The following is a 19327-nucleotide window of genomic DNA, read 5'->3' on the forward strand; positions in this document are numbered from 1 at the left end:
TCATCTTTTATTGAATATAAATACTAAATTATTTTTAACAGATAAATTTTATTAATTTATGTGTTCAAACTTTGAAAATTTTGAGTGTAAATGGTAATGATCCATATATGTAAAATTTTGATAAATATAGGTGTAAACTATATATATGTTCATTGTGTACAAAATCTTTATAAATATGTGCACAAATTATTACCGACTAAGTACCGACAAAAAATGATAATACTTATTAGTCATGTAACATTGTTCTTATTAAAAATCTTCATAGTTTTATTAATAAGATTTACTTTTTTAATGTCATATCTATTAATAATTTACTTAAATAAACTAGTTGAAAATCACTCATATCAGATTATCTTAAAATTGAATTCAATGTTAATTTTTTTTTGTCCTCTCAATATTTATATAAAGCGTGGTTGTTGTATAAAATTAAAAAAAAAAAACAAATATAAAAATTGCAAAACCACCACGACTTGTGAAGTAAATTTGTTAGTTTTATCAACGTTTAAACTTTTTTAAGATATTAATTTGTTATTTTTTATTTAACAAAAAATTCTTTGTTTTCTAATTTGTATATCCATAATTATACATATTATTTGTTGATTCCATGATATAAGTTTTAAAACTAAAGAAAAAATGGGAATTGACAAATACAAAACGTAAATATAAAATAAAAAGAGTCAGTCGTATTTTTTTAAGATATTCATATAAAATTACGATAAACGATATTTTAATTATAATAGTTTATAAAATAGTTTTGTATTTATATTATCAGGGACGGAGCTAAAATTTTGAATACGGAAGAATCGAATTGTAGACAAATCTTTTAACTTCTATTTTAGAACTTTTTTCATTACATAAAAGCAATTTAGAAATAATGTATAGTTGTTAAATTGGTTTTATCGAAATATAAAGAATAAATCTTATAATTACACCCACACAGACGATATACCCGTTGCACCAAGCTGCTTCCACCACCTTGATGTTCAATTTCACCCACATAGCCTTCTCCAATCTGTGCCTACCAGATACGATGCCAATGACCCACGACGCTTATTCCCCACTTTTGTAACACCCTACCACTCTAAGCTTTACGCTTAAGTCGTAAAACAGAGGTGGTGTGGTATTACGACCTCTAAAACAAAATGAGTACATATAATAGCAGAAGAATTATAATATGCTAGGAGCTTTGAAGAATAGAGGAAATAAAAATCGCGAAATAAAAGCGCAACGCTCAAGAAACGAGTTAACTTGCGTGCTAAGAAAACCATAATTGTTAAACATAAGATAACAGAAGTATGAATGGAGTGCCAAAGATACAAAATAACAAGCTCTTAACTCAGGCCGCGAAGTCAAGACTGGCCGGTGAATATTTAATACATATCCAAAATCCAAAAGTTCATATACACAATCCTGCATCTCCATAAACCTCTAAGGGGATCAAAAAGAACAAGTTATACGGAGAGAAAGCCAAGTATATATATATATATATATATATAACAAAATAACCCAGTAACCCCTCCGCTTCAAGAGTCCAGACGCCTAACAAGATGCCTCTCGACCTGCATTTGAAAAACAACAACATAGTATGGAATGAGAACTGGAGGTTCTCAGCATGGTAATGGTTCCCACATACATAATATATAAGGTCCCGGGAAAGCCAGAGGCGATCCTAGAACTCCGCCACTCAGATTTAAATCTTAAAGTTTATAAATGGAAACCATAAACAGGGTAGGTTATCTGAGGTTCTTATTTCTAATTCCTTTCTAACTTAAGCCCTAATTTCTACCTTCCTCCAATCTTCCAAAACTCCGGTGCACAGATAAGCAATACAGACAAAGTAAACACAAGTAGGATACAGATACAGCAAATAGCAAATATAACAGGTAAGCATAATAATCACGTAGGCAAGCTCAATTAATGCACAATCAAACAAAACACACATATGCAAATGATGTATGTCTATCCTATGGTTGATGAGTCTCATCCGTCGGTTATATAGCCAACCCGACATGTCCAGTAGCTAACCCGGACATCAACTGGTGAGCGGTACAGTACCACGATCCCACCTGGTGGGCGGTAAACCACCTCCATCCCCACCATCTGCGGGCGGTAAACCACCTCGATCCCCACAGACATTTTCAATTGGAAAACAACACACACGTGGGTGGTAAATAACCACGATCCCCACAAAATAATTTTCTTTAAAATCTGGTGGGTGGTAAATAATCATGATCCCCACAAAATAAACCAAACCACCTTTCAAACCTTTTTCAAATTATTTCCAATAAAACAAACCAATTCCAATATCAAAATCATTTCCAATTCTCAATTCATTTATTACTCAACAAACACACATATATAGATAACTCAACCAATCCTCAATCTTTCATCATCAATAATCATTCATCAATTCCCATCAACAACATTAATTAATACAATTCCTACAACCAACTCAACAAAATCATATTATTCATCAACTCATTCGCTATAATTCAACATTTCCATCAAGGTTACTAGCATTAACACATTCCCACATTTCCAACCTATCCTATGGTCATCTAGCCTATGTTTTCATCAAAACATTATATATTATCTATGAGAAACCAAAACCATACCTTGGCCGATTCCTCGTAATGATCAAGGCAATTTATTAAAACTAACACAGCCCCAAAACCTCAACAAAACTCTAGTGTTTAGCTTCCTCCAAGTTCCAATATCCACAATTTCAAACTCCAATTATTTATTCACAACCTTACCCAAGCTTCACATAAGTAAGAGTGAACGTTTTTCTCAAGCTAATTGGATCCTATGAAATTGTTCCGGTAGAAATGTAGAGCTCGACGCAGTGATCGCGTGGCTACAAATGGTGCGGCGATTGGAGCTCGAACGGAGGAGTTACGGTGATTTAAAATCAACGTAAGGTTACGGGGAATTTTCCTTCGCTCCTCTCCCTTGTTGCTGCAACGCTACTTCAGCTATAATGGGGTAATGAAGGAGATTGGGTTTATTCAAGGGTTGGCCCGGTTTGGGCCCGGTTCGATCCAATCTTGGGCCGTTTTCTTCAAAATTAGTGTCAAAATTCTCGTTTTGATGAGTTCTATCCTAATTTGATATAATATTCGCGTTTCTAATCTTCTTTATTAAAAACTAATTTATTGACTAATTATCTACTAATTTAACAGAGTTTACAACTTTCACCTCCGACTAGTGCCATTCAACGCCGCCCATTACATACCCCCGCCTCGGACACCTTCATAGAATCATCCACGCAAATCACCTTCTCCGATCAATGTTTAACAGGTGCCGCGACAACGACCCACAACGAATTTCACCTCCGCAGACCACCACTGGCCACAAAGAGAGGCCAACAACCTTCAACAATAATCACTGACTCACTACACCATCCATTCACTAAGTCCCCTGTTTCAATTTGGAACCCTAACGGTAGCTTTTAAATTTCTTTTATTTTTTCTAATAATTTTTTTCCCAAAAATAAATTTCAATTTTATGATTTTGCCTTTCATTAATGTTATCAACTATTATTATTTTTACTGTAATTAAAAAATTCATTTGGTCATAGTACAGTCAATCACAAATTTCTACTGCATGTGTCATCAAGAAATACAGTACACATCACATGGTCACTTTAGCCACCTTAACTTGTTGGCCACCATAGAAGCACCCTAAAAAACATATATATAGACATGGTGACATACATTGTGAATTCTTAAATGGTTAGTTAAATATATTTAATCAAAAACAATATTTGAAGTGACACATGAAGCAAAAGACACAAAGATCAATCCTTTAAGGTCTGACTTAAAGAAAATGACTATTGAGGAGCTACCAAATCCTGAACATGTTTGGGATTCAGATCCTACTCAATAAATTAGTTACTTTCAGAGCTTTGAAAAAGTGTATGTGCATGGATGCAACAACCTTCAAAGGTTGTTTCCAATATCTGTAGCCGAAATTTTGAATAAACTTGAGAAAGTGGAAATAACAGAGTGTGATAGATTGGTGGAAATTGTTGCAAAGGATGAAGCAGATGTTGAATGCTCCTAAAGAGTTTGCATTGCATGACCTCCATAAAACTGTGGTCTTTACCAGAATTAAAATGTTTCTACTCTGCACCCCACAAGTTAGAATGCCCCAAGCTAGAGGAAGTGCACTTATTCCACTGTGACAAGATGAAGACATTCGAATGTGAGTCTCAGAGATATCAACATCCACAAGCAAAGAATCAAGCCATTTTCTTGTCAGAAAAGGTTTCATGTCTTGTTAAATTTTATGACATATATCCATCCATGTCATATTAATTATTTTGACCATCATGTATGTAGTATGCTAAATTGGCCATATTTTCTTTCCCTTGTAGGTAATTCCAAACTTAAAGTTTCTAGCACTGAGCAAGGAGGAGATCATGATGATGTGGCATGAGCAGTTTCATGTGAATGGCCTTTCAAAATTAGAAGCTCTTCAGTTGCAATGTTTTCATGACGATTCAGATACTTTTCCATATGAAGGACTCCCAGCTTCCAAACATAGAAAATCTTGCTGTGAGTTGTAGCTCTTTCAAAGAGATATTCTGCTCTGAGAGTCCCAACATGGACGACGGCAAAGGAATTCTTCCTCATTTAAAATGTTTGCAGTTGATTAAGCTGTCTAAACTGAAGTCCATTGGATTAGAACATGCATGGATGGATCTCATTTCTAAAAAATCTTGAAAAGTTGCTAATAGACCAGTGTAATTGTTTGAGGAGCATAGTACCAAGCAAGGTATCGTTCTCCAGCCTAATAGAATTGAACATATCAGAATGCAATGGTCTTTTGAGTTTGTTCACACCTTCAACAAGCAGAACTTTGCATCAACTGAAGAACATGTCAGTAAAAGATTGTGAATCATTAGAAGAGATAGTGTCAAAAGAGACAGAGGAGTCATCGGAGGTTGTTGAAGAAGAGATAATAGTGTTTCCTAAATTGAAAACTCTGTCCCTTTGCTCCCTACCAAACCTTGGAAGCTTTTACAATGGAAACATTGCCTTAAAATTCCCATTATCGGACAAATTCTCACTAATCGATTGCCAAAAGATGGAGAGCTTTTGTGCAGGTGCTCTCAGTGTTAACAGGTGGACAGAAGTTGAATTTGAGGAGGATAAAGATCCAGTTTTATTGGAAGTTGATCTCAACTTTGCTGTACGGAAAGCATTTGAAGGAATGGTATGTATTATATTTCTTTCTCTTTAGTTGAAGTTTTGATCCACCTAAAGTATCCTTTCTCTTTTGTGCATTGTGCATAATCATTAAATTTGTTAAAACAATTTAGAGTACAGTTTTTGTTTGCACATTCATGCTAAGAGACTAAGTTGATATGTCATGCATTTTTCCTTATTCATATTGGTCATAGCCAATTCAGATATGTAAGCATACAGAAAAGAGAGTTGCCACTAAGTCAAGAATGTTTTGTGTCTGTTTGGTCAACAAGAAAAATTAGTTAAGGTGGCACATACATAGTTTGATTAGTAAAATACTATAATTATTTTTTGTGTAAATCAAATTAAGTTGCTAATTTAACACCACACCCCATTATGAGTGTTTCAAAAATTCAACAAATTCCCTAGTTATGTTAGTGATTGTCAGAGCTCAGCTACCAAGAGGAAAGATGGTACGTAGGATGTTGCATAGGATCAATAGAATTATGTTTCTGCCCAAAGTTTTATGACTTCTATTCAATTGAAGTCTTAGCCACTAGATTCTGTGAAAGAGAAATGATTAATTAATTAGTTAGAGATTTGGTTGGAATGGCATGCATCATTCTATCTTATACTTTCCATTATTACACAAATGCTTTTGGATTCAGTAATCACTTCCAACCTCAATACTGAGTTATTTATTGAGTACTGCTAAGGAGTCAATGGTGTAAATGTACAATGTGTACAATGGGCTAAATCTTTGGCCCAATATGAATAAAATGAACATCACCCATACTATCCAGAATAACCATCCGGAAATGAACATCACCCATACTATCAGAATAACCATCCGGGTACTAGGATAATAAACATCTCATGTCATGAAATCACTCATCCCAAAAGCTTAAGCTGATTTTGGAGTTTACCAAAGATCGAACTCTTGACCTTTCGGATCTAGAGCTCTGATATCATGTCATGAAACCACTCATCCCAAAAACTTAACCTAATAGAAAAATATAACACTGATGGTTATATCTCTAATACTGAATCGGATATCCCTAAACCTCCATTGTACACATTGTACAAAATTTCCATTAGCTCCCTATACTTCCTCTTATTTATTTATTTTGTTGATCCTACATTTTACTTATTGTATACCAATATTAAAATCGCTTCAAAAAAGCCTAAACGTATATATTTGCCTGATCTTGACTCAATCATCAGTTAATCTTTATTTATTCTTAATTAAGTTTAAAACATTACCAGGATGAATATTCACTTTAGGTTAAGTCTTAAATATCTTTGTTCGAATATAAAATTATTTACATAGTTTATATTCTATTATTTAAATTTTACAAAAGATACTTCATTAATTTACTGTCTATGACTAAATAGTATATACCGAAATAATCCACTGCATTATTGAATCTTGGAACCTGGATGCACTTAAATGAGAGTAACTAAGCCTTGAAGTGCTATTTAATTTGTTCTTTATTCTTCTTTTATTAATTTTATTTTTTAACTATGTTCTGATTGGAGGCAATGATTGGGAAAGGTTCAAAAGCAAAAATTTGATTTCTACTATTATTATTGTTGTTGTTATTGTTATTTTATTGTTATTGTCCAAAACAAAATCCTGTATGTTTGTCTACTTGCCTTTCTAGTAGATCTAAAATTAAGGTTGAGAGTTATATTACCATCAATTTTTTTTAACTGCATATATTACTTAAGTTTCAATTTTCATTTTTATTTGATTTTTTTTAAAACTAACACTGTCATATTAACAGCTTTATTAGGCGAAATTTAATTCCAGTAATGAAGTTAGAGACAAAATGAGAATACCCACATGGCCAAGACATTGATAAAGAGGAAGGAATACTGTCAAGTTGACTTCCTTTTATGTTTTTTTTTCCAAAAAAAAAACCACTAAAAAAATTTAAAATTGAAAAAAGCATGTGCAATGTGGTTATAAATTATCCAAAAAAGAAAAGTGAGAAAAAAAAGAGTGCAAGTGTGGTGCGGTTTTAAGTTAAAAAAAAAAAAAGAGGGCATGTGTGTGGCGTGGTCATAAATTTTAGAGAAAATGACAAATAGGTTCCTGACCTTTTGTTCCGCGGATATTTTCGTCCCTGACCATTGAAAAATACTTTTAAGTCCCTGACCTTCACAAAATTTGGACGGATCAATCCTTAACGAAGACATTTGGACGCATCAGTCCCTGACAGAGGCATTTGGACGGAGGGACTGATCCGTCCAAATTTTGTGAAGGTCAGGGACTTAAAAGTATTTTTCAATGATTAGGAACAAAAATGTCCGCGAGACAAAAGGTCAAGGACCTATTTATCCTTTTCTCTAAATTTTAAAAAGAGAAAAAAAAAAAAGAGTGTGCATGTGTATGTGGTGTGGTTATAAACTTATAATTTTAAAAAAATAATCAAAAGAGTAAAAATAAAAAGGGTCGAGGATGATCTATGTTAGTGTGGCGTTACATGTGTGGGAAGCGCGATTGCATTGTAACTCATAGATAATGGATGATAACAGTTGGCACCGGATTCAATGGTCCCAGAACGTTTGGATTATTAAATAGTCTCATAATAAAATATATTTTTTTAATTATAAATTGACCCCATATATTTTATTTAATTATAAAAACAGTTTTTTATTTTATAAATTATTATTTTATCAATTATCTATTATGTTAGTTAATAATCAAAAACAAAAATAATAACGAATTAGATCTTCCATTGATCGTAATAAAGCTTTTGGCCATTTGAATGGATTAAAAGTTTATATTCGATCCGTGACGTTGCTGATAAATCATAAAATCGTGTTTTCTTGAAAACCAATCGATTGGATTACAGTTTATCACAAAACAATCGATTGAAAATTGCCAAAAGCATGGTTTTCGCATAAATCAATCGATTGGTCATATGACCCAATCGATTGAACGATGAATAAAAAGTAGATTTTTGTAATTCAATCGATTGTTTACACTCTCCAATTGATTGAATGCTTGAAAACAACCTGGGGTCTCACCAAAACAATCGATTGCTTTTGTGACTCAATCGATTGAATTCACCTAAACAATATGGATTTGCCAATTTCAATCGATTGGCATGAGAATTCAATCGATTGGAACACGATGTATTACGCCTATTTCAATCTTGTTATCGTTTTTAGAAATTATCTTGTTATTCATCTATCTTATCTTTAAAATTTTATCTTCCTTTTTTAAGGTTTTATTTTGATTTAGATGCTCTAATCTTATATTTTCTTTAATATTAACATTATAAATTAGTGAATAATCCATCACCAATTATTCAGTCCCACTATTGAAATCGTGTATCATTCTCTTTGATTATAAAAAATTTCATTGTTTTCTTTCAAACATTCATCTACTCAATATCCAATTTTTTTTTTCATTTTTTATCCATCTATTTAATATCCACTTTTTGTTCATCGTTAATTGACAATCACCGTTGCAACAATCAGCAAAGGTCCAATCAATTTTTTCATTGTAGTGTTCAGAAAATAATCCATCGTTTTGATTACAAAATCGAGGTAGTGAATAGAATCTCTAATTTTCCAATTATTCGTTTCGATACTTTATTCGGAAAATTGATTGTGTAATAAAAAAATATTTTTTTATCTTTTATTAATTCACAGACAACGAGAAATACTAAAAAGTAAATAGATGTTATTATTTTTTATTACTAATTAGCTAGCAATCAGGGACGGACCTTGTAAGACCCAAGACTTTTGAAAAGTCCTATTTTAAACTAATCTTAAACCATACATTATTTACAGTTTTATTTTCAAGAAATTGTTTTATTGAAAATAATTAAAGGTAGTTTTGATTAATTGGATTTGAGATAAATTAAGATTTTTATCCCAACTCTATAATTATGGATTATTTTACTATTTACAATTTAAAGTTTTAGAAATTCGAAAATAATGAGGTTTGTCTATTTAAATCAGAATTTCATCTAATTTATGATTATTGAATTATTTTCTATATTTAAATTATAGAGTTGGTAGTTGTGAAATAATAAGGATTTTTATATGATTTGGACTAAATAATTAATATTTTAAAATATTGATACTACTATTTTGGAAAATAAAGAAATTAACTATATTATTTCTAATTTTTGGATTTGAACATTTTATTGAAAATAATTTGTAAAATTGATGATCGAATAGTATTTCTATATATTATTATTATTGGATTAGAATTTATTTCCAATTACCATATTATCCCTATTATTATTTGAAATTACAGAACTACCCCTAACCCTAAATCTAACCTAACACCCCCACACACTCACCAAACCCCAGCCACCCTAAAACCCAAGGAGCAGCAGCTGCTGCCCCACACCCTCACTCTCATTAAACAACATAGTTTCCTGTGAAAGAAAGGAAGGAAGAAAGAAAGGGGACATAGGGGAAGGGAGCCGCAGGAAAGGGGAAGGGAGAAGAAGAGGAAGGCGGCGCGGTGGGTGTCACTGCCACCGCCGCCGCCGCTGTTGGCAAGGGATGGAGGAGATCCGAGAGGGAAGGAGAGCGCCGGTGAAGAGAGGAGCCCGCGCCATCCTCGCGAAATGCCATTGCCGCCGCACCATCGAGAGTCGCGAGGAGAGGAAGGCGTCGCCATTCCGTGTGGCCGCGCCAACGTTGCCGTCAGGGTCTTCTTCACCGCCGTCCTTGCTCGTTGTTTCCCTTGGAGTCATTGCCATCGACCCTTGCCCCTGTCGCCGCCGCGAGTCGCTAACAGGGATCGGAGCTGAGGGAGAGGACAGTGTAAGGAGGGGGAGTTGTTGCTGCCGAAGACGCAAGCTGAAGGAGCTGCCTTCAGCCGCCGTCGTTGCGCCAGTCGCCGTCGTGTGCCGTCACTACTGCGTGTGCCACTGCCGCCACCTCTGGTCTGTCACCGTTGAGCAGATCCACGAAGAGAGAGAGAGAACCTGGGAAGAGGCCGCTGCCGGAGGAGAAACCAATCTCGCCGCCGTGCCTGGCCGCCAGAAAATTCTGCCGGTAAGGATTTAAGTTGGTCTTCGTTTCCTTTGGAATTCCAGAAGCTTTATTGCCGTTGTATGATTGGTTTCAGTTACCGTCGCCGGAGATCTGGTCGCCGCCGCCACTCGAGGTGGTTGCCGGGGCTGCCGGCAAAACGGTTCAGCTATCATCGCTATTTCATTTTCTTAGTTTGGTAAGTAATTGTGTTTCGAAAATCCCCGCTTTAGTGTTTGGTTATGTTTGGTTAAAGACCTTGAGGTTTGGTAACGTAGGTTGGGTCCTGATGATTGCGTGTCGCATAAGTGTTGCTGTGACTGTTGTGCCGTTCCTTTTCTTTCTGTAAGTGTCTCTATCTCGGAACCTTCGCCTTTAGCTTTTAGTTATGAGTTTTGAGATTTTTCGCGATATTGATGTGTTAGGAATTAGTATCCGAGCTTATATACGTGGCGTTGAGGCTGTTTCTGCTGTTGAGAAAAATAAGCGAAGCTGGGATGTTGGTTGTTGGTTTCGGGCCGAGACGAAAGGCTTTCCTGTGACGCGTGTGGTTCATGTATTCGACGAGCCAAGGTAGGGGCTTTTTATACAAACTGATTTATTTTAAAGTGGAAATTGTTATAAATAGATATGCTGTACAAAATGTATTTCTGGTAGTTATGTGAGTCTTATGAATTGTCTGGTTTTATCTTGAATGAATATGGTTGCCTGTTTGATAGTAACAATGTCTGATTATGATAAATTGGAGATTTCTGGATTGGTTGATTTGAATGATTTTTGATAATTTGAAAGTTGAGTTTTGTTTTATTAGAAACTGATTTGGTCTTGAACCTGGCAGAAAGAGTTGATGATTGGTTTTGTTGGGACTCGGAAAGGGTGGCAAAGTCCAAGTTTTAGGGGAGATGCTGCCGAAATTTCTAGAAAATCTGAGATTTTGATTGGAATTATTATTTTGGAAAAGAATGAATTATGCTTTGACTTAAACGGTTGAGAAATAAATTATGTTTGAACTTGCCTTATTAGGAAAATCTCTATATTTTTAATGTAATTATTATGAAAGGAATTATGCCTTAAAAATCAATTTAAATATGGATTTTTTTTGTTTTGGAATTTGATTTACGTAAACAGATTTTGGAGGGGTTTTAATGGATTTAAAATAAACCTGGTTTTCAATTAATCTATTTCACTTTACGACATTTAGGAAGAGCTTGAAGTATTTTTTGGAACTTTGATTTATTAAAATTGAAACACTTCCCGAGCCCTTGGGAACAGATTTAAGAATAAAACTGAAATTGGTTTTCGGTTTAAAAATGATTTGGTTTTGGCTTAAGTTTGGTTGGTTTTGAAATTGGTTCGGAATAATTGAAAACACGATTTGGTTTTGGGTTTAAACCCTATTCTATTTATTCAACTCAAGAAGTTAAAGTTTCAGAGGTTTTCAAGGAATTTAAGAAATGAGTTAGGTTATTCTCCCCTGAAGTCTTGAGACTCTGCTGAGGAATCTTACGACCAAATCTTGATTTAGAAATGAATGATTTTGAGTCTTTCAAAGAGATTTTTAACTTGGCATGGTTTTGAGATTTTTGGAAGTGTTGGAAAGATGTGGAAAGTGGCTCCGTTTTGAAAGGTGATTCTTGGCTAGCTGTGATTTGACTATGTTTGTTATTTAAAAGTAAATGGGCCAAGAATGATTTTGAAATAAGATATTGAGCATAATTGATTGTGGATATAATCAAGATTGATGAGTTATTGTTTGGTAGGCGTAAGGGCCGGGTTCGTCCCGCTTATGCTGAGAGATTTGATAATTGACGAGATTGTTGATAAGTCACTTGCGCCTGGCAAGGACGGTGGTTAATCCCGCTTGTCGAGGTTGCAGCGCCTGCGTAAGGACGGTGGTTAATCCCGCTTACGTGTAGATGTGAGGTTGGAGGCAAAGTATCCCGCTCACATCCTTTCGGATCACAGGAGTGTGCAGGCACTGACATCCTGGACCGTGTGGCGGGCACGTTATCCCAGAGGGTTCCCATTTATACGTGACCGAAGGGCAACATTCCCATGGGAAAGTGACGGGTTGGCAATTGAACCGACAATGTGATATCACAGCCAGTAGGACAGGCATTCATCATTTGCATTTATGTGATATTGTTTGGGTGTGCATATTGTATTTGGTTTGCCTATGTGAATACTTATGTTAACTGCTAACTGTTATACTTGTTGTAATTGTTCTTGATTGTGCTTGAACCACATTAATTGTGATTGTGTTTGAATTGATTGGTTTGTGATGAGTTAGTTGCTGATTGAGCTGTTTGGGCCGGGGGCCGTTTTGGATTGGATGGGCTTGAGGCCGTGATTGGTATATTGAGTCCTAGTTCCGTATAAAATATCTAACCGATTCAGCATAGACTTAATGAACCTATGCTTGGAACGGGATGATCATTTATACCGCGTAGGTAACTGCTCTCATGGTTACGGTCTAGGAAAAACTTTTCAGACATTTTCTTTAAGAAAGGAAAAATGTTTTGTTTTAGAATATTTGAGAAATTTAGCAAGTCTTGAAAGAGGAATTTTCTGGATTTCGAATGTGAACCTATGGTTTTTGGGAAAGACTCATAAGACGAGCAATGATCACTGAACTCTAAGAATGATTTTATCTTTACGTATCTTGTTATAGCAATTTCTGTAATCCTATAGTGAGAACAAGCGAGGACGACGTTCTCACTCCCCTACAGGTTATTCCTTTTCAGGATATGGAAGACGAAGCTTCATTATATAAAAATTGGCACCTCCATATTAAAATCTCTGGATCCGTCCCTGCTAGCAATATTAGAATCTATCTATTTTATGTAATGTTATAAGATGGAGTGTACTGTTTTTTTTTTCATTCGACATTTTTAAGATATCAGGTATATTTACGGACACTGAGATGAATGAGCAATACCAGGAGGACGATGACTTTAACCAACAAGAAGAGCTAGTAAGTGACCAAGATATGATGGATGAACAGAATGAATTCGAACAAGATTTCGGAGATGAATTTACTGAGGGAGCGTATTTTTCTGAATCTAATCAGTCAGAAGATATCCTTGAAGCTGCTTATGCGGTTGACTCCATGCAAAACATTACAACTTTGAAATTTAGTGAAAATTTTGCGGAGGAAATTGGCAAATATCACTTTTCTACTTTGCAACTTGCATTTGATTTTTATCTGAAGTACTCAAAGTCGAAGGGCTTTAGTGCAAGGAAGAGCAAGACCTTCAAGAATAGTATTGGCAAGATTTACAAACAAAAGTTTGTATGTCATAGGCAAGGATTTAGGGAGGAGAAATATTACACGATGGAAAAAAGGAAGAAGGAGCCTAGATTGGAAACAAGAACTGGATGTGAAGCTCGAATGGATGTTAAATTTGTACCAGAAACTGGAAGGTGGCATATCTTTTATTTCTCTGACAAACACAACCATGATCTATTGGATACACAATTCAGTGCTATGTTGCATGCCCACAGAAAAATGTCAGAGGAAGATATTATGCAAATGGTGAACATGCTAAAGTCAGGGATTAGCACTTCACAGATATTTGGTCTTCTAGCTAGTCAAGCAGGCGGGTATGAATTTGTTGGCTATGGTCCCAGAGATATGTACAATGTGATTGAAGGATCCACAATTATATTTCAAGGCATATCATGATTCAAGAGGTTTGTTACGTAACTTGTTCTGGTCTGATGGGATTAGCCAACTAGACTACCGACTCTTTGGGGATGTTATTGCTTTTGATGCTACGTACAAGAAGAACGAGTATAATTGTCCATTAGTCATATTCAGCGGGGTTAACCACCACAACCAAACAATTATTTTTGCTACTGCGTTAGTTGTGGACGAAACTACTGATACATATATTTGGCTCCTGCGTCAGCTCATGTTTGCAATGAATGGCAAGACCCCGACCTCAATAATAACTAATGGGGCCATGGCGATTAGGAATGCAGTGAGAGATGTATTTCCCGAAGTCAGACATAGATTATGCGCTTGGCACCTTATTCGAAATGCAACTAGCAATGTTGGAAATCCATCGTTTACATCTAAATTCAGAAAAATCATGTTGGGAGACTATGAGATTCCCGTGTTTAAGCGTAAGTGGGTTCAGCTTATTGAAGAATTTGGCCTTGAGGATAAGCCGTGGGTGATCAACATGTACGAAGAGAAGCATATGTGGGCTACTGCATATATAAGAGAAAAATTCTTTGCTGGCTTTAGAACTACCTCAAGATGTGAAGGTTTACACTCAGTTGTGGCAAGGTATGTGGGGTCGCGGTATGATTTGACAAGTTTTGTAGAGCATTTTCAAAGGTGTGTTGCACACTTGCGCTTTTAAAAAATTTAATGCTGATTATGAATCTACACGTGGGGTGCCCGTCATGCAGACTTGTATAGAGCTGCTAGAGAGATATGCTGCTGAGTTATACACTCATGAGATATTTCTTTTCTTTCGGGCATTTCTCTCTATAGCTGGATCAATGCGGGTGCTAAACATAGAGAATAATGATGATTGCATAAAGTACATTATGTGTAAGCATGGGAGGCCCGATTTTATGTAGACCGTTGATTTTCGTCAAGAAGAAATGATCTTCATGTGTACCTGTTTAAGAATGGAGTCATTTGGAATTTCCTGCGAACATATTGTGAAAGTTCTGGTTGACAAAGACATTTGTGAGATTCCCCGGTCATTGGTATTGGATAGATGGACAAAAAAGATTAAATCAGCACTCAATGATCCAAGTCGGTTCACCAGGGATGCTGTTGTTATTAGTCGTCAAAGTGCCTTGATGGAATTTTCTAAACAATTGGCTGCTGTTGCTGCTAAAGTACCAGAGATATATGAAGAGACACATGACCTAATTATGGGATTGTACTCATCTTACAAGGCTGCAGACGAAGGCACTAATCAACCACAGTCAGGTGTAGCTAAAAGTAGCAATCCGTATGTGCATCAAAGCGGTGTAGGCTCAGGACAACCATCTAGGAAGAAGCGGCAACGTTGTAGTGTTTGTCAAATGGAAGGACATAAGAAGACAACATGTCCTTGGCAAAAGGACATTGACAACAACGTTATTGAAGATGAAGCTAATGGTTCGGATGATGGCGACGTATATCCAGAACTGACGGCTGAGTTAGATAGTGATAATTAGCCACCTCCATATACTTAATATTTTTGCGGAATGAATCAGTTCCATATTTGTATTTATTTATTTTTTGCACTATATTAATGAAATTATATATATATTCTTCCAATAGTTGTGCGTATGCTTTTTAGATGAAATAATTGTCAACTAAATATCGGTTTGCGAAAAAGGGTAAAAAAATCGGTCAAACCGGCAATGTAAATGATCTGGTCTAACATTTAAAACCGTCAAATTGAAAACCGTTGAACCGGCCAGTTTGACCGGACCGTGCTATCCGACCGGTTCTTAAAAAGGACGCCGGTTTGATTAAAAACAACACCAAACGCGTAACGCGTCAACCCCCCTTCCCCTAACTCCCTCCCCCCTTCATTCTTCATTCAGAATCAGAATCAGAAAAGCAAATCTTCAAAGTCTGTATATTAGGGTTCTACCGGTAACGTCCGTTGTTGTTGGTGCCTCCGCGACCTCTTCCTTCTTTCTGACTAAAAGTAATTAAAATACGAAAAAAAGTGTTATCACTTAGACTTTTTTTTCACCATGTCTCTCATTGACTAGGGGTGCTCAAAACCGATCCAGACCGAACAAAACCGACTAATCGAACCGAAAAACCGAAAATCGAATAAACCGAAAACCAAAAAAACCGGAAAAATTATGTTTTACTGTTTTTTTACGGTTCGGTTCGGTTTTTGGTTTTGCCACTAAAAACCTGAACCGAACCGAACCGGTCAAATAGAAAACCCAAAAAAACTATTAGAAAGCTTGGTCGGAAAATTGGACCGGACCGGTCGGTCGAACCGGTCTGATCGTAAACCGGAAGCTTAGGCGGTTCGGTTTACTAGCAGAAACCGTTGTTCTAAAAACTGGATACAAACCGTTGAACCGGCTAAAAATCGCCCGGTCAAACCGGACCAGAACCCGGCCGGTTTACTAGAAACGACGCCATTTCCTTTGTTGAAAGGAAAAAAAAGGGATTGCATGCGTTTGGATCCCTTCTCCAACTCCTTCCTTACTCCTTACTCATCAACAAAATGCCCTAGCCTCCACCAAAGAAATCAAACCCTAGCCTCCACCAATCTTGTCGCAGTCTGTCGGAGTGAGAGACTACTGCTGCTGCCTCCGTCGGACTCAAGAACTTCCATCTTCGTGCTATCGGCGTTCGTTACTTCGCTCTCACCATCCCCTGTTCACTCTCATCAGTCACTTGTTCGCTCTCCATCCCCTTTTCGCTCTCATCAGTCGCCTGTTCGCCATTGTCCATTGTGCTCAATCGCTCTCCGTCATCCATCGAAGGTCAATGCTCAATGCTTGTGCTTGTTCTTCATGCTTGTTCTTCCATGGTCAGTGATCGTCATTTTTTAATACTCACTATTGGTGTTTTTTTTTTCATTGATTGATGATTATTGATTAAGTGATGTGTTGCTGTTTTGTTTTTTTACTTTGTGCTTGAGTTAATTGGATGCTCTGTCAGTGCTTAGTGCTTGTTCTTGGTTGATTGGGTTTGCTCACTACTCTGGCTTGTTCTAGCCTATTCTTGATTAATTAACTCTGTTACTGGCTTATTGATTGATGCTAAATTGGTACTGATAAACTGTTACTGGCTTGTTCTTGGCTTTTTTGTCTGTTGTTAAGTTTCTTGATTTTGTGCTCATTAGCTCATTCAGTGCTTTTTCTGAGGTTAGTGGAAATGGAAGCTCTGACATTTTTGTCAAGCTGAATATGCAACCCTCTGCCTCTAGTTTAACAATGTGTATTTGTTGCTGATTGTTCTTTATTGTTTAATTTAATTCTTGTTGATGTACTGAAATTGCTTCTGATTATGGTTTAGATATTTGTTGTTGATTTATTGAACTTGCTCTGATTGTTGTTCTGTTGTTAACTATTCATTATTCAATGTTCAGTGTTCAAGCTCAAAGGAAGTCCCTAACATAGAAAGTTCTTCCTTAAGCCTCAGGTTTTGTTTTGTTTTGTTTTTTTTTTTGTTCTGATTCTATTTTATTTAGTTTTGGTTCAGTCTTATTGATTCTAATTTGTAGTAACACTTGGTTAGCTTGTTCTTGATTCTATGGTTGAGTTGTTGATTCTGATTTTATTTTTTAATTCAGGACTTTTTGTTCTGTTTTGATTTAGGGTAATTTTGACTTAGAGTTGATTCTGTACTTTTTGTTTACTCAATGATAATACAAGGAAGGAGAAGGTGAAAGAGGAAGAATTTGTGGAATTGGTGCACCACATGAAAATTTTTTAAATTAGTTTGTTTGTATTTTTTATTCATTTTGGTTCTATTTCTGATTCAGTCCTTTTTTGCTTTTCTTATTGCTTCTTGATTTTTCTGAGTCAGGTTCATTATGTAATTTGAATGTCTGGTTTGGTGTTCTAATTTATGTTGTTTTAATTTTTGGAAGACAGAGTTTTAAATCACCTGATATATATACATCGTATAGAAATAGTGATTGATTGATAATTGTTGTTGCTTTCCACCACCATTATTCTTATTGCCATGATTTAGTCAATTTCTTTACAGCTTAATTTTTCATACTATGATTCATATGTTCGTATTATGGCTTAATTTTATTAGGTAAGAATGGATAGAATTTTACATTTTCCAAATGATTAAAAAAACCGAACCGAACCGAACTAAACTGATTTTCTGTGGCGTGTACGTATTCATTATCATTATTGCAAATTAAAAGCTTATTAATTGGGTTTTGAATTTTGACCTTCTATAAACATGCTTATTTAAAATATATTTTATTAATCATGTTTGTATCTTTTGATTGAAGATAATTCATGAGCCACGAAGTGTTCACATACAAAATATAAATATATTACAATTGCAATCTATTCCCACTCCTGGTCAATTGGTAGCATTGTTGAGTGGGAAATGGTATAAAAACGAAGACTTTGATGATTCAAAATAAATTACCTAAAAATGGATACTCTGACTTTTAAAAAAATATCTCTTTCCAAATGCAATATATAGTAATCATGATTTATTATTTTTATGGTTACTGTTATCTAGATTTTTTTTTCTATTAGCAATATATATAAATTTAATTAAAATAGAGAGGTCAAATCTTGATCAAATGAAAACTACAAAATAGAATGCAAACAAATAAAAAGATCTGGAATTTTTTTTACCTAAATTAATTACATAAAATAAAATATAATTCACAAGACATAATATTTGTATGCCATTGTTGTTGAAATAATAAATAAAAATAACATTACTTCATCAAAATATATGAGTTTTTTAAACTAAAATATCTATATATTGCATAGAAATAGAGAAAAATTGTAAAAGTCACAAAACGATAAATATCTATTTAAGAAGTCATTGAACAATAACTAAAGAAGTACATCCACCAAACATAACAAATAAATAGGCAATAACCAAAGTATTAAGTTTCATCTAGATTACTACTATAATCTTTACATCTCATGGTTTGTGTGCAAATTCCAAAACTCATTGGCCGACGCTATAATTTGTGACTTCTTATGGTTGACCCGACTCCGGAGTAAATGCACAGCGGATATCATGCGAATATCGTGATCCTCAAGCTGCAATTTATTCACTATAAATTAGTACAAAAAATGGTGAGTAAATATTAGAGAGTTGTTTTATAAATGCGCACCTTATTGTTACCATTTCGTTTAAACTCAAAAGTCATATCCATCCACTTTATCACCCAAGTTGCAGAGTTCGAGCTTGAACTACATTGAGGTATATCTTCTGGCCTTGTAATTTTGTAGTCATTAAATTGTTTAGTATACTCTTGAATGCCATCATCTTTGTAAAAGTTCGACTTGATGATTTGCTCCAGTACGTTTAGGGATGTCAATGGAGCAGGGCGGGGGCGGGGGATGCCTCCCTGCTCCCCATCCCCGCCCTCAGATTTGCTCCCCGTCCCCGCTCCTATTTCCCACCGTGGGGGAATATTGCTCCCCATCCC

The 19327-nt window shown here is 35.5% G+C and overlaps 3 protein-coding genes across 4 annotated transcripts; all 3 read left to right on the plus strand.

The window, feature by feature from the left end:
- Window positions 4693-5365, plus strand: LOC107627870 (putative disease resistance protein At1g63350). The gene is made up of 2 exons (XM_016330687.1): window positions 4693-5220; window positions 5327-5365. The coding sequence occupies exons 1-2, from the start codon at window positions 4693-4695 to the stop codon at window positions 5363-5365; spliced, it is 567 nt and encodes a 188-aa protein (XP_016186173.1).
- Window positions 9630-10676, plus strand: LOC107628556. 2 transcript variants are annotated; one of them, XM_016331193.2, is made up of 4 exons: window positions 9630-10223; window positions 10297-10398; window positions 10478-10544; window positions 10625-10676. In XM_016331193.2, the coding sequence occupies exons 1-3, from the start codon at window positions 9726-9728 to the stop codon at window positions 10487-10489; spliced, it is 612 nt and encodes a 203-aa protein (XP_016186679.1). In that variant the 5' UTR covers window positions 9630-9725; the 3' UTR covers window positions 10490-10544; window positions 10625-10676. The 2 variants fall into 2 exon arrangements, with proteins under 2 accessions (XP_016186679.1, XP_020972039.1); XM_021116380.1 differs by lacking the exon at window positions 10297-10398.
- On the plus strand, window positions 13105-16990 carry LOC107627871 (putative protein FAR1-RELATED SEQUENCE 10). The gene has a single exon (XM_021116379.1). The coding sequence runs from the start codon at window positions 13123-13125 to the stop codon at window positions 13882-13884; it is 762 nt and encodes a 253-aa protein (XP_020972038.1). The 5' UTR covers window positions 13105-13122; the 3' UTR covers window positions 13885-16990.

Source organism: Arachis ipaensis, chromosome B02, assembly GCF_000816755.2.
Source record: "Arachis ipaensis cultivar K30076 chromosome B02, Araip1.1, whole genome shotgun sequence".
Taxonomy (NCBI): domain Eukaryota; kingdom Viridiplantae; phylum Streptophyta; class Magnoliopsida; order Fabales; family Fabaceae; genus Arachis; species Arachis ipaensis.